Source organism: Canis lupus, chromosome 1 (genome assembly GCF_048164855.1).
Source record: "Canis lupus baileyi chromosome 1, mCanLup2.hap1, whole genome shotgun sequence".
NCBI lineage: Eukaryota > Metazoa > Chordata > Mammalia > Carnivora > Canidae > Canis > Canis lupus.
Genome location: NC_132838.1, coordinates 114,383,268 through 114,396,052, shown reverse-complemented (window position 1 = coordinate 114,396,052; position 12,785 = coordinate 114,383,268). Strand labels below are relative to the sequence as shown.

The 12,785-nt window shown below is 58.3% G+C and overlaps 1 protein-coding gene across 6 annotated transcripts; it reads right to left on the bottom strand.

Moving 5' to 3' along the window:
• Positions 1 to 11,877, bottom strand: LRFN1 (leucine rich repeat and fibronectin type III domain containing 1). 6 transcript variants are annotated; one of them, XM_072778359.1, is made up of 5 exons: positions 11,758 to 11,877; positions 9,087 to 9,204; positions 6,696 to 6,750; positions 4,856 to 6,298; positions 1 to 1,742 (listed from the first exon to the last, which is right to left on the bottom strand). In XM_072778359.1, the coding sequence occupies exons 4-5, from the start codon at positions 6,259 to 6,261 to the stop codon at positions 836 to 838; spliced, it is 2,313 nt and encodes a 770-aa protein (XP_072634460.1). In that variant the 5' UTR covers positions 6,262 to 6,298; positions 6,696 to 6,750; positions 9,087 to 9,204; positions 11,758 to 11,877; the 3' UTR covers positions 1 to 835. The 6 variants fall into 6 exon arrangements, with proteins under 6 accessions (XP_072634460.1, XP_072634479.1, XP_072634470.1 ...); XM_072778378.1 differs by having other exon boundaries at positions 9,172 to 9,204; positions 11,758 to 11,865; XM_072778369.1 differs by lacking the exon at positions 11,758 to 11,877 and adding an exon at positions 11,469 to 11,599.
• Positions 11,878 to 12,785: the final 908 nt, after the last annotated feature.

Sequence of the window (12,785 nt, the reverse complement as noted above, 5' to 3'; positions counted from 1 at the left end):
TCAGCAGAGCGGCCTCAGACACAGAAAAAAGTTTAATTCTGCTGCGGCGGAGGGTCCCGGCTCCGGCAGGGAAGGGGGGCGGATTTGGTTTTGGATTTTGTTCATGTGGGGATTTACCTGGGGAAAGAGGAAGGAATAAGGGAGTCTGGTCCTTCCAGTGGGACCTGCCCGGGGGAATGTGTAGTGGGAAGAGGTAATCGGGAGAGGGAGGGAGACTGGACAAGATGTGGCAGAGGGAGAAGAGACACGGGACAGAGAAAGGAGAGACAAACAGGGAAGGACAGAGACAAAGACGACATAGGGCGGGACAGACACAAAGGGAACAGAGAAAGGGGGACCCCAAGCCAGACCCGACAGGACCAGGGAGGTGAACGGGGTGGGGGTGGGGGCTTTGGAGGCCGCCGCGGGACAGAATAGATCTAGTCCAGCCAGATACAAGAAATGGGCCCCTCGCCCCTGCCCCGGGTCCCGGGCGGGGGGAGGGGGCTCGTGTCTCAGTGCTGCAGTGTCGGGGGGGCCCTGCCCCTCCCCGCGCTTCGCTGTGTAAGGCACCGGCTCCAGCGAGGTCCGCGAGCGCGCGGGGGGAGGGGCAGGTGGGGGCGAGGAGTCCGTGGAGGAGGGGGGCCCGGCTGCCCGCCCCCTAACTCCCCCGGGCTCGGGGGCGTGGCCAAGGGCCGCGGCCGAGGCAGCCCCGCCCCCTCCGGGGAGGAGGAGGCCGCGTCTCCGCCTCCAGTCCCACGACGGGGCGCCGCGCCGTCGCCCCAGTCCCGCCCCGGCGTCCGGGCGGCTGGGCGTGTGTCCGCGGCGCCCAGGCGTCCCGGCGCGCGCCCGCCGCTCACACGGTACTCTCCAGCATCCACTCGGTGCTGGTGAAGGCCAGGCGTGCCCTGGCGGAGCCCAGCCCCAGGTCTCCGTCCTCCCCGGCCGCGCCCCCTCCGGCCCCGTCCAGGTGCGGCGTGGACCGGTGGCGCTTTGTCCGCCGGGCGCGGCGCGGGTAACTGTGGCTCTGGAAGAGCGCCCCGTAGTCCCCGTCGAACGAATAGCGCTGCTGCGGCCTCGGCCGGGCCGGGGCGCCCCCGGGAACCAGAGCTAGAGTGGGGGGCGCCGAGGCCGGCGGCCCCAGGGCCCCGGAACGGCTCCTGCGAGGGCCCGCCGCGGCCCGACACTCCTCCCCCGAGGTTTCCTCAGACGGCAGCAGGCACAGCGAGGTGGCCGAGCCGCCCAGGGAGCGTCCCAGGATGGTCTCCGGCTCCGCGGAAGCCGCCTCGGCCGCCGCGGCCTTGGCCTCGACCTCCACGGCGGCGGCGGCAGGGGACGCGACCTCGCGCAGCGCCTCGTACCGGTCCTGCGCCGGCGGGGGCGGGGCCTGCGGTGCGCCTGCGCCGTTGGTCTGCGAGCACACGTGGCTGACCCGCGGCGGCGACCGGGAGGTACCCTTGACCCGGCGGCCGTCCCCGTCGCCGTAGACCTTATAGCGGATCATGAGCAGAACGATGAAGACGAGGACCGAGGCGACGATGACGCCCCCGATGGCGATGATCATGGTGCCACCCAAGAAGTGGGCCCTCAGGGGACGGCAGGGCGCGGGGTCCCCAGCGGTGGTAAACTGCACGCAGCCCACCACTCGCGTGGCCGGCAGTGCCGTGGCCCCGTCGTCGTAGACAGCCAGCACGCAGAGGTCGTAGGCGCGGCCTGCCGCCAGATCGTTCACCAGGAAGGTCTGGCTGGTGGATGGGATCATCCTGTAGGAGTAACGGCATCACGCCTGGGTTAGCTCCACTGCGAACCGCACCGCTTCGCTAGCATGTCCCACCCGTGGGGACCAGTGGGGACCAAACCATGCGTGCCCACCGGCATTTCACCCTCTACGGGACAATAGCAGCCATTCAAGCAGCAAATCCCCATCCCAGTCGGGACCCCTGCTACAGGCCACGCCCCTCCTCTTCAGGCCCAGCCCTCGGAACCACTCCTTGTGGTGTCCGGTCACCTACTGGGTAGTATCTGCCCGTCCTGTTCCCTCATCTACATATCCTGTCCCCAGCAAGGGAGGAGTGCTATAGCTTTTAAGTCCTGCCCTCAAGGAACATGCCTCCTAGCAGCGTCTCACTTTTATTGGGACAACTTCCATTCAAGGTCTCTAATCTACCTATTAACACCCTTTAAGGGGCCCTGAGACTAGATAGAGGCTGCCTCCCGTTTCCTGTATGTCCCATCCTCACTCAAGTGGGCGTTGAGGTCAACTCACACCCTCTGTCTTCTATTGGGACAATGGATGCTCTTGTCGTTCCTCTTTTCTATGTATTCCCATCATTCCAGGAAACTATGATACAAGCCACGCCCCTCATCTGCATGTCCCACCTGTGTCTATCTTCTAGGACAATTACTAAATCCCTTAACTACATATTCCCACCCACTAGGGGGCCATAGTGAGTCCCACCCACTCCCCTTTTGATTGACCAATGGCTTCCAAGCCACACTCCCAAGGTCTACTAGGGATGGTTTCCTTACTGTGCCTAGGACCATGTCCACTCTTTGCATGTCCTGCAATCAATCACTCTGTGTGCATGCTCTGCCCTATACCACCAGAGGTCATGAAATCATGCCCCCCCCCCCCCCCGGTAAATTTCATCTGTAATTGGGTCAAATGTAACTAAGCAAGCATGCCCCTTTCTTGTATAGGCCCCTACCCTCCAGTGAGGGACAGTGTAAAGAAGTGGTTATGATGACAAAGTCTGGGACCATGTGTTTGAGTCTCCCCTCTGCTAGCTCTGTGACCTTAGGCAAGTTTCTTAACCTCTCTGTGTGTGCCTCATTTCCCCAAAATGGAGCTATTAAGAACTCCTTCATCATAGAGATAGTGTGAGGTATGAATGAGTTAACACGCCTGGCACCAAATAATTTCATCATTATTAGCTTGCATCCCACCCAGTGTTGGCCAGTAATGCTTACTGTGCCTCACACTTTACTGCCAATTGCACTCTTCCCCATCTGTAAGGCCATTCCCACTACTAGGCCTTGACACTTTTCTGTTGGGCGCATCCCTTCTGTGCTGTTGGCCACCTCCAGCCTTAGCTAAGCCAGGACTGCCACATCCACATGAATTTGCATGCTCAGCACTCAACCTCACAAGCCCTCCTCACCTACAAAACTCTTAGTGGGTCACCAGAGACAAGCACTGCCACCTCAGTGCCCTGGGACCATGTAGCAGGAGTTCCATCTTCTGAGAGAGGCCATGCCCCCATCTCCACAGGCCTCTTACCTCTCAGAAACTTCACAATCCCTCCAACTAGGCCACCTCTGCCACCTCTGGTCCTGAAGCCCACCAATAGCCACCCTTCAACCAAAAGATTTCAAGTAAGGGTCCCACCCCCTCATAAAGGCCCACCCACATTTCCAACTCACCCCCTGGCTGCCATTTCCCACAGTGCCCCCCACTCCATCCAACCCTGGTCCCCTAGCTGTAAGTCTTCCTCTTCCTCTCATCCCCGCTCCCAAAGATCCTTGGATTCCTCTTGCTCCCCCAAAGTGACCAGTTGCTAGGGGCTGCCCACTTTTCAAGGACAGAGGCTGGCTCCTTAAGAAAGCTTCAACCCATATGTCTCTAATTGGCTGCAAGACCTAAGCAAGCGCAGAGCAGGCTTCTGGTTGGACGCTACCGCCGCCCATGGCAGCAGCGAGGAGGTTAACCCCTGCTGCACCATAGCACAGGCATCTGCAGTGGGGAACCGAGGACTAGAACCATGGCCTTAAGAGGAAAGAGACCAGGGGTTTGTTGCCCTGCTGGGGACAGAGGGCCACTAACATCTGCATACATGGAGGGTCTGAGGGTCTGTGAACCTCTTCCCACTCTACCACATAATGACCAAGGGTTAGAAACACAAAGAATGAAAGAAAAGAAAAACAGAGGTGGAAAGTCACAGAAACCAAGAGTTATTCACAGAAATGTATTATCCTTCTCCTCTAATCACTGCCCGGCAAACTAGGTGCTCAATAAATGTGAGCTCGATGTCAAAACGGCAGGATTAGTAAGAGAAGAGTAAGACCTGGAATCCTGGCTCTACCGCTTTCTCTGTGACCTTGAGCAAGTGATTTCCACCCATTGAGTCTCAGTTTCCCTGTCTATAAAATGGGAAGGGGGATCATCACTGCTCCACGGCCGAGTTGGGTAGATCGAATGAGGTAGCAGAGGGCCTAGCACAGAGCAGGGGCTCAGTTCCTATAAGGGAAGGAGGGAGAAAAGGTACAGAGAGAGGCAAAAGCAAGAGAATAACAGATGATGGGAGAAAGTAACTTTTTAAGGTCTCTATCATACAGATCTATCCCCACCAGGGCAAGGGCTTCTAACCGGTGGATGGTGGAAATAACTTATGGGTGTCTATAAAATGGGAGAAGATATCATCACTGCTTTGCAACAAAGTGGGGAAGAGCAAATGATCTTTTATATGTTCTTCTCATACTTTTTGTTTTTCTGTTCCAGAATGTACCCAGTGGGTTGATAGAGTTACACTGGTGTATAATCTATAAATAGAAATAGAACTATAAATATGTAAGTGTGAATATATTTTGTGTTCCAAAATGTTTAACTAACAAGGTACACAATCAAACACCTTTGGCCAGCAGTGATGTAGACCATGAACCCTAGAGTCCAGGCATCATGCTGGGCACATTCACTATTATAACTCCAGCGCCCAGCCCTGGAGATAATGAGAGAGAAGGAGACAGGCCAAATGAGAGCCCAAGACAACTCTGCATGGCCATCTAGAGAACCCCAGCTGAGCAAGAAGGCCAAGGGCAGTGGGCCGGTAAGGCACAGGGCCCTTAGAATAGGTGGGGGTCCCGGGGCTGCAGCACCCACCTGTAGACAAGGGAGTCATCCGCGGAGCTGTTGTACTGGACCTGGTACATGCGGATGCCGGGCACAGGTCTCTGGGCTGGCCAACGGATGAGCACCGAGTTCGAGGTGAGCTCAGCCGCCACGAGCCTGCGCTCAGCAGCCGATTCGTTGGCACCGGGTCGGCCTGGCGTGGCGATGTCAGAGGAGCCGGGCTCCGTGAGGGGCGGTGGGGCGGCCGGCGGGGGTGCCATCAGAGGCAGAGGCACCACGCACACCTCCACCGGGGCTGTGGCTTCCCCGGCCGCATTGGAGGCAATGCAAGTGAAGGTGCCACTGTCCCGTAAGGTGGTGATGGTTACCTCCAGCGTCCCGTCCCCCCGCACCCGGGTCCGACTCGAGTTTCCCAGCAGCCGCCCATCGGGCGCTACCCAGTGCACCACCGGCTCCGGATCACCCACAGCGCGGCACCGCAGGCTGACTGCCTGGCCCTCCACCACCAGGGCCCGGCCCCCCGCCTGCCGCGTAATCAACGGGGGTTCACACAGGAACTCCTCCTCTGGGATGGACCAGAAATAGCGATCGGTGAGGTGCTCCGGGGTGGCGCACGTCTCCAGGTCGTCCTCCCTGGTCAGGCGCCGCAGCCAGAGCAGCTCACAGTTGCAGTGCAGGGGGTTGCCGCCGAAGCTGACCGTGAGCGGTGTGGGCGGCTTGGGCCCCGAGCCCTGGGACCTCAGGAAGAGCCCATCGGGGGGCAGTTTATGGAGGCGGTTGGAGGTCATGTCCAGGCGAACCAGTTTGTGCAGCTGCACGAAGGTACCTTCCGCGATGTGGTCGATGAGATTGTGGTCCAGCGTGAGGGTGTTCAGGTTCACCATCTGGCCCACGGCCTCCCAGGGCAGGGCCTCGAGGTTGTTGTAGGACAGATCCAGGTCCTCCACCGTGGACAGGAAGGCATCGAAGGCAGCTGACTCCACCCGGCGGATCTGGTTGTTGCCGAGGATCAGGTGGCGGAGGTTGCCCAAGCCGCGGAGCTGGTCGCCGCGCACCTCGGCCAGGCGGTTGCTGTCGAGGTGCAGGGCGCGGAGGGCGCGGAGGTCGGCGAAGGCGCCGGCGGCCACCTGGCCGATGGTGTTACGGGACAGGGTGAGGTGCACCAGGCTGGTCATGTTGGCGAAGTCTCTGCGGCGGACGGCCGCGATGAAGTTGTCAGTGAGCCGCAGCTCCACCACGCGCCGGTCGATGGCCGGCGGCACGAAGAGCAAGCCCGTCTTGGCGCAGAGCATGGTCAGCGTGGGCGCCACGTTCTGGCAGATGCAGCGGCCGGGGCAGGGCTGACCACGAGACGCCCCAGCCCAGAGCAGCAGCAGAAAGGGCAGGGCAGCGGGCGGCGGCGAGAGGAGCGCCGAGGAGAAGGGGCCCGGAGCCATGGTGCAGGGGGAAGGCGGGAGGGGTGGGGCGTGAGACCTGCAAGGGAAGGAGACAGGAGTCGGTTACCCCACAAGCGCAGGACTTGGGTCCTGCTAGGAGTCAGACCCAGGTCCCTCCCTCCCTCCCTGACTTCCCGGGCTGAATGGTGGCAGGACCGATCATCAGCTGGCATCCCCTTATTGCTAACAGACAGTACTTCCAGGCTGGTTGGTAAATGACACTGCCCCACCTCTGAGTGTCCTAATCCTTATTCTGATGCTCTTCTAGGAGGGCCAGACCTCTCATGATTTCCCAACCAGAGGAGTGACACCTGGCCCAACCTGGGCCTTCCAGTACTCACTAAATATTTTGAAAAATCACAGCTGACTAGGGTTTAAGGTCATAGATTTCAAAGCCATAGTCCCTGGGTTCAAATTCCAGCTCTGACACTTACTAGCTGCGTGACCTCGGGCAAGTGTCTGAACCTCTCTGAATCTCGGTTTCTTCATCTGTAAAATGGAGAGAAAAACAGGCCTTACCTCTGTGAGGATTAAATGGATTAATGAGCATAACGTACTTAGAACCGTGCCTGGCGCATAAAATGTATCCAATATGCCAGTAATTATTTTCACCGTGATCAAGTATCCGATGTGTGCCAGGCATAGAAGTGTGCACTATTATTAAGAATAAGTGCTCTGAAATCAAAAAGACTCAGGTTCAAGTCCTGGCTCCCCCCTTGCTAGCTCTGTGACCCCAAACTAATGATTTCCCCTAAACAAGGCCATAATTTCCTGATTTGTAAAATGAGATGATAATCATACCATCTTCGGTGGGTTGTTGCAAGGGTTCAGTGAGCTCATTCATGGGGCCACTGATCACAGGGCCTTCCACAGAGTAAAAATATTCAATAAATGTTAAGGGTAACCACCCCCCATACACACACCCCTGGGAGTGGCAGAGGGAATGTGAAGGTAGGAGGGGCTGAGAAAAACACATTTTCCTGCTCAGCCTTGGGAAGTCCTTCTCCGAACCTTTGTCCAGGGTCCTGAGAAGCTCCCAAGCAGCAGGCAGGCTTTCATGCTCACATCAGTGGGCACATACAGGGCCCCATACATGCCCACACTCACACACACTCACACACTCACGCTATGCCTCTGCTCCAGGCAAAACCTTCCGGCGGGGATTCCCCTGCGGCGCCTGCAGCCCACGACATGTCAGCTCCCATCACAACACGGGGTGGGTGGGGGGGGTGAAGAAGAAAGGATGGGAAGGGGGCGTCCCTGAAACTGCTTTCACCCCACCCCATACCCAGTCCCTGCTGGCCCACCTCCTAGGAATCTGCAGTTTGGGGCTGTGGCCTGCTGTGGCCCTGGATCCCCCAGCCTATAGGGAGCTGGACCAAGAGAGTCAGAGAGAGAGGTGAAGAGACAGGGAGAGACAAGTGGGGGGCGGGGAGAGGGGTAGAATGGAGTGGCAGAAACAGACAGAATGAGAGAAAAAGAGTGACAAAGGCACAAAAAAAGAAAGAATCTGAGGGGCGCCTGGCAGGCTCATGTCGTAGAACATGGGACTCTTGATCTCGGCGCAGTGAGTTCAAGCCCCACATTGCACGGAGCACTTACATAAATAAGTAAGTCCGTAAATACATAAACGGAAAGGAAAGAAAAGGAAAAGAGAAAGAGTGAAAGAAAGGTGCACAGGCAAGGAGCCAGCCTGAAGCCAAGGCAAACTGAGGAGCTAATAGAGGAGACATACAGAGAAGGGCACTAAGATCAAGGGATGAAGAGAGGAAGAGGGAGCCAGAGGAGGCATGATGTCCTAAGACATTACAGAGAGAGACCAAGACGAAGCCAGAAAGAGATAGAGATGGAGAGCCAGTGCCCGGGCTGGAGCGAGCATAAGAGGCAGAGTCAGGGCATCCCACCATCTCTGAGCGCCCCCCTTTAATTTGTCTTGTGCTCCACCTGGGAGACCGCTCCATCTGAGTCAGAAAACCTTGGCCTGAGCAGCGGAGCTCCTGAGCTAGGAGGCCCAGCTCTGCACCTGCTTGGCTGTGGGGTCTCTAAGGCTCGGAACCCCAACCTATGAAGCACAAGTACGTGGTTTTGCCTCCCACTGCTGGGGTGGGGCTCAAGTTGAAGGAATAATAACAGCAATGGAACTAGCTGGTGTTTATTGAGAGGCAGTGTAGCATCGCAAGGAAGAGCCGGGACCCGATTGCTCAGGCTCATAACCCAGTTCCCTGCTGAGCCACTTGAATCCAGTGACTTCCCCTCTGTGTGCCTCGGTGTACTCATCTGTAAAATGGGGATAAGGATAGCACCTACTTCATGGGGTTGTTGGAAGTATTCAGAGATAACACAGTATAACATGTTTAGAATAGTTCCTGTCAGAGTAAACCCTGCGTAAATATTAGCAGCCATTATTATTATTATTATTATTATTATTATTATTATTATTAACATATCATTTTCTCTGGCTCTCTCTCAGCCACCAGCAGGTCAGGCGACCAGGAGATCTTCCCGTACGCACGCACATGTGCACACACGCACACACACAAAATGGTAAACTGTTTATGCCGCTCTCCAAATGCAGGGGGTCACTTCATGTTGTCAGACTCTCTGTACCCTTTTCCGATGTCATCACAAGTCTTCCCTGTCCCAGTGACCTTACCCATCCAGAGAGGGGATGCCTCCAGGCCTGAAACTCCCACTACAACCCACGCCCTGGCTCTCCCACCAGCCCTGACCCAACCATGCTTGTGACCTTGTTGTCACTGTCCCCCCTAAGATTCCCCCCACCCCCGCCCCTTGGACACTGCCATACCCTGCCCTGAAATCCATACCAGGCAGGGCTCCAGGCCTCCAGCTGGCTCAGAACAGGCCCAATCACTCCACATCTCTCTCCCCAGCCTGAAGGACCCCACTCACCTCTCTGCGGGGAGTCAGGGCCTGGGCCGGTACCTGCAAAGGAATAAAATGACCCCATTAGCATCCTTCGGGCTCCTCTCTGAAGACCTGCCTCAGAGACCATCTCAGCCACGGAAGTCCCTGGTGTGATCATTCTCTCCACCCTCCTGCTGCAGGCTCTGTATAGTCTCAGACAGACTCGGCGAGTCATTTCTGGAATCCAGGGAGTCTGGGCCTCAGGACTGTTCACCCTCCAAACCTGGGAGTCCAGGACTTTAACCCTTTGTCCTCTGTGGGCTCGCCAGGCCAGACTCCAGCCCCCTCCTCCCTCAAGACTGTGGTGTCTGCAACCCCAGACTCTTCCTTCTTCAAACTCCAGAGTCCAACTCTTGCTTTCTTCCTTTCTCAAGGCTCAGGAATCTGGCCTCCCAGCTGCTCCTCCTCCAGATCCAGGATTACAGGCGCCTAGCCTCTTCCTTCCAGGGTTCACATCCCAGTCCCCCAACTTTAAAGAGCTGAGTGATATGGAGGATAGGAAAGAACCAGAGGTCCCCATCCTCACCATTACACCACTGTCATACCAACACATGTGGACATGCCAAAACCCACATGGACCCACAATACAATTCTCTCCATCTGGATTTCCATGGACACACCAGCATGGTGTGTGCGCCCACCCTCCGTGGGCCCTTGGCCCGGTGTGTGGACACACTTGTGTCCTTGGACTCCCGGATGGACCCCAGCATACCACAGGTCACACCACACAGGCCCCAATCTCACTGGGCCAAGAACTGAGGTAAGCCTTGTACCAGAGAGACAGACACATGGGTGCATATTGCCCTGCACATATGTTTGAACCTATACAACCCCAATCCCCAGAGACCAACACTGACACATAAATGGACTCACAACAGAGACACACACCCTCAAGGTGGACACACCTGCGGCCACAACCACATATGTACAACACTGACTTTCCTTTGCACATTCATACATACTCATGTACACATACAACAGAGGAAGCCATGTGCCCCCTTGCAGACAACCAGATACGTGCACTTATAACAGATATATGCTTGCACACTAGCCAACACACAGGGGCACACGCATATAACATATACTCACTTGCACATACAAGTGATACACAGGTGCATGCTCTTAAATGCCCAAACACACTCATACACACTCATACAACTTCACATATCCCCATGATGCATGGTCACAAAACTGATACATTCCCATACCAACAGATGCACAAACATACACGCTAGCTGATACACACCTCACATACATACACAGAACTACAAGCATACACAGACACACAAAACTGATACACACTCAAGCACACAGGCACAGAAAGATGCACCTTGCACAGACATTCTGGGATGTTCACTCATTCCAGACACATGCTCACACAACAGCCCTGTGAGGGATTTACACACTTCCAAAATGCACATAAAATACTGAACCACAGTAGCATAGGCAACAGATAGGCATAGATTCACACTCACACACAGTCATGAACACACATCCCTCCTAGCTCTGAGGTACCCCCACCCCACCTACTTCCCAGGCCAAAGAAATCCTAACATCCTTCCCTCCCAGCACATCCCACCCCCCCCAACCGAGGCACAAGCCAGGCCTGAGGTCAGAGTTCAGCAGGTGGAGTCTCAAGGGTTGGGGGGCTGAGTCCTAGAGCCCGGCTACAAGGCTGTCCTCCCACTGGCAGCCCAAAGGTCCCCCGGCCTGGCCATCTGTATGCGGGCAACTCCGGCCCCATCTGCCAGAGATCTGGTAGGGTGGGGGGATTGGGGTGGGGTGGGTGGGGAAGGGCCGGGTCGGTGCCCCTCCCCTAGGCCCATCTGTCCATCCCTCGGCCTCTCATCCCTCCATCTGTCCACCTACCGGCCGCCCATCCCCCCCCAGTCACCGGGAAGGGGAAGACATGGCCGTCTCCCCCAAGGACCGCCGAGGACCCCCCAGCTGACATGGACCCAGGGAGCGGCAAACTCCCCTCCCCCAAACCCACACAGAGGCCTGGACCCACAAGGAATGAGCCCCAGCCCCGCCGGAACCTGACATGGACGCACAGACACACACCCTCGGAGACATACAACCCGCAGACACACACACACAACACACACACACACACACACACACACCACAAATGGACACCCGGACGGGCACACCCGGCTACACAAACCCTAGGATGGACATCCAACCTGGACACAAACACCCAACGCAGCCAGCCCCGCGCACACTCGCTGGAGGGGGGGCGGGGGGACCCACACCTGGGCACACAACCCACGCACACACACCTGCACACAGCCCCTCCGATGGGCGCGCGACAGCCCCCCAGACACACAGCCGGGGGGACACACGCGCGCGGCCGGACACAGCACCTCGGCTCGACACCCAGCACACACCCGATGGCCACACAAGCAGGGCGCCGCACACGCCGGCGCCGGGCACACACAGGGCCGCGCGAGCGCACGCCGAGCCCGCCGCAGCGCCGCGGACACACACTCGCACGCTCGCACGCTCACACCCGCGCTGCCACCGGCGCCCCCGCCCGCCGCCTCCCGGGCCGCTGCGGGCCGCGCTCACCCAGCCCGGGGGGGCCCCGGGCCCGGCCCCGCCGCCGCCGCCTCGCTCCGCGCCATGGTGGGGGGAGGGCCGGGGGAGGGGGCGCGGTGCCGCGGGGCCGCCTCCCTCCCGCCTCCCGCCCTCCCTCCCGAGCCGCCGCCGAGCTCCGCCCTCCGCGCCGCCCGCCGCCAGGGCCCCGCCGCCGCCGCCGCCGCAAGGGGGGAGGGGGCGCCGGCCGGAGGGGGCGGGCGGGACGGCCGCGGCGCCCGGACCCCCACCCGGGGCGCGCCGCAGACCCCTCGCCGCTGCCGAGCCGCCGGCCCGCCCCCGGCCCCTCCCCCGCCCCACCCCCAGCCCCGCCGGCTTCCCCAGAGACCCCCCAGGCCACGCCCCAACTGGCGTGGGGACTCGGATCTCCCAGCGGAGTCCTGGGATCAGGTCCCCAAAGCCAGGAGAACCTGACCCCATACCTTACCTCCTCTGAGGACCCAAACCATGGTCTGCAGCCACGCAGGACCACAAAGCATGTCCTGCTCTCCTTGGTGACCTCAGACTCTGCCCCATACTCCAGCGGGGACCCCAGACCATATCCCAGCACCCAAGGGGAATCCAGAGCACCCCCAGCAGGGACCCTACAGCATACCATCACATCCATTAGACCCCAGACCATGCCCCAACTTCCAGAGGAGACCCAAACCATACGTCAACATCCCAAGATCATGTCTTACTCCCTTTGGGGACCCAAACCATATCCTATGGCTCCTTGGGGACCCCCAGCCATGCCCTTCCACTCTCTAGGACCACTAACCATTCCCTGACCCTCAACAGGGACTCCAGACCATGTCTAATTTCTAGAGAACCCCAAAATGTCTTATTCCCCCTAAGTTACCTCATTACCCCCATTAGACCCCAGACCATCCTCCCCTCTAAGGCAAGGCTTAGTTTCCAGAACCCCTGATTTGCCCCAGATTCTTTCTCTGCCTCCTTCCTGTTCCTACTCTTTCTTTTGGACCCTGCAGACCCTTCCTCCTCCCTGTAACTTCCTTGCA

Coding starts and splice junctions, on each gene's coding strand:
- LRFN1 (XM_072778359.1), bottom strand. CDS start 6,261: ATGGCTCCGGGCCCCTTCTCCTCGGCGCTCCTCTCGCCGCCGCCCGCT. Junction 1,743..4,855: donor GATGACTCCCTTGTCTACAG/GTGGGTGCTGCA, acceptor TTACTCCTACAG/GATGATCCCATCCACCAGCC.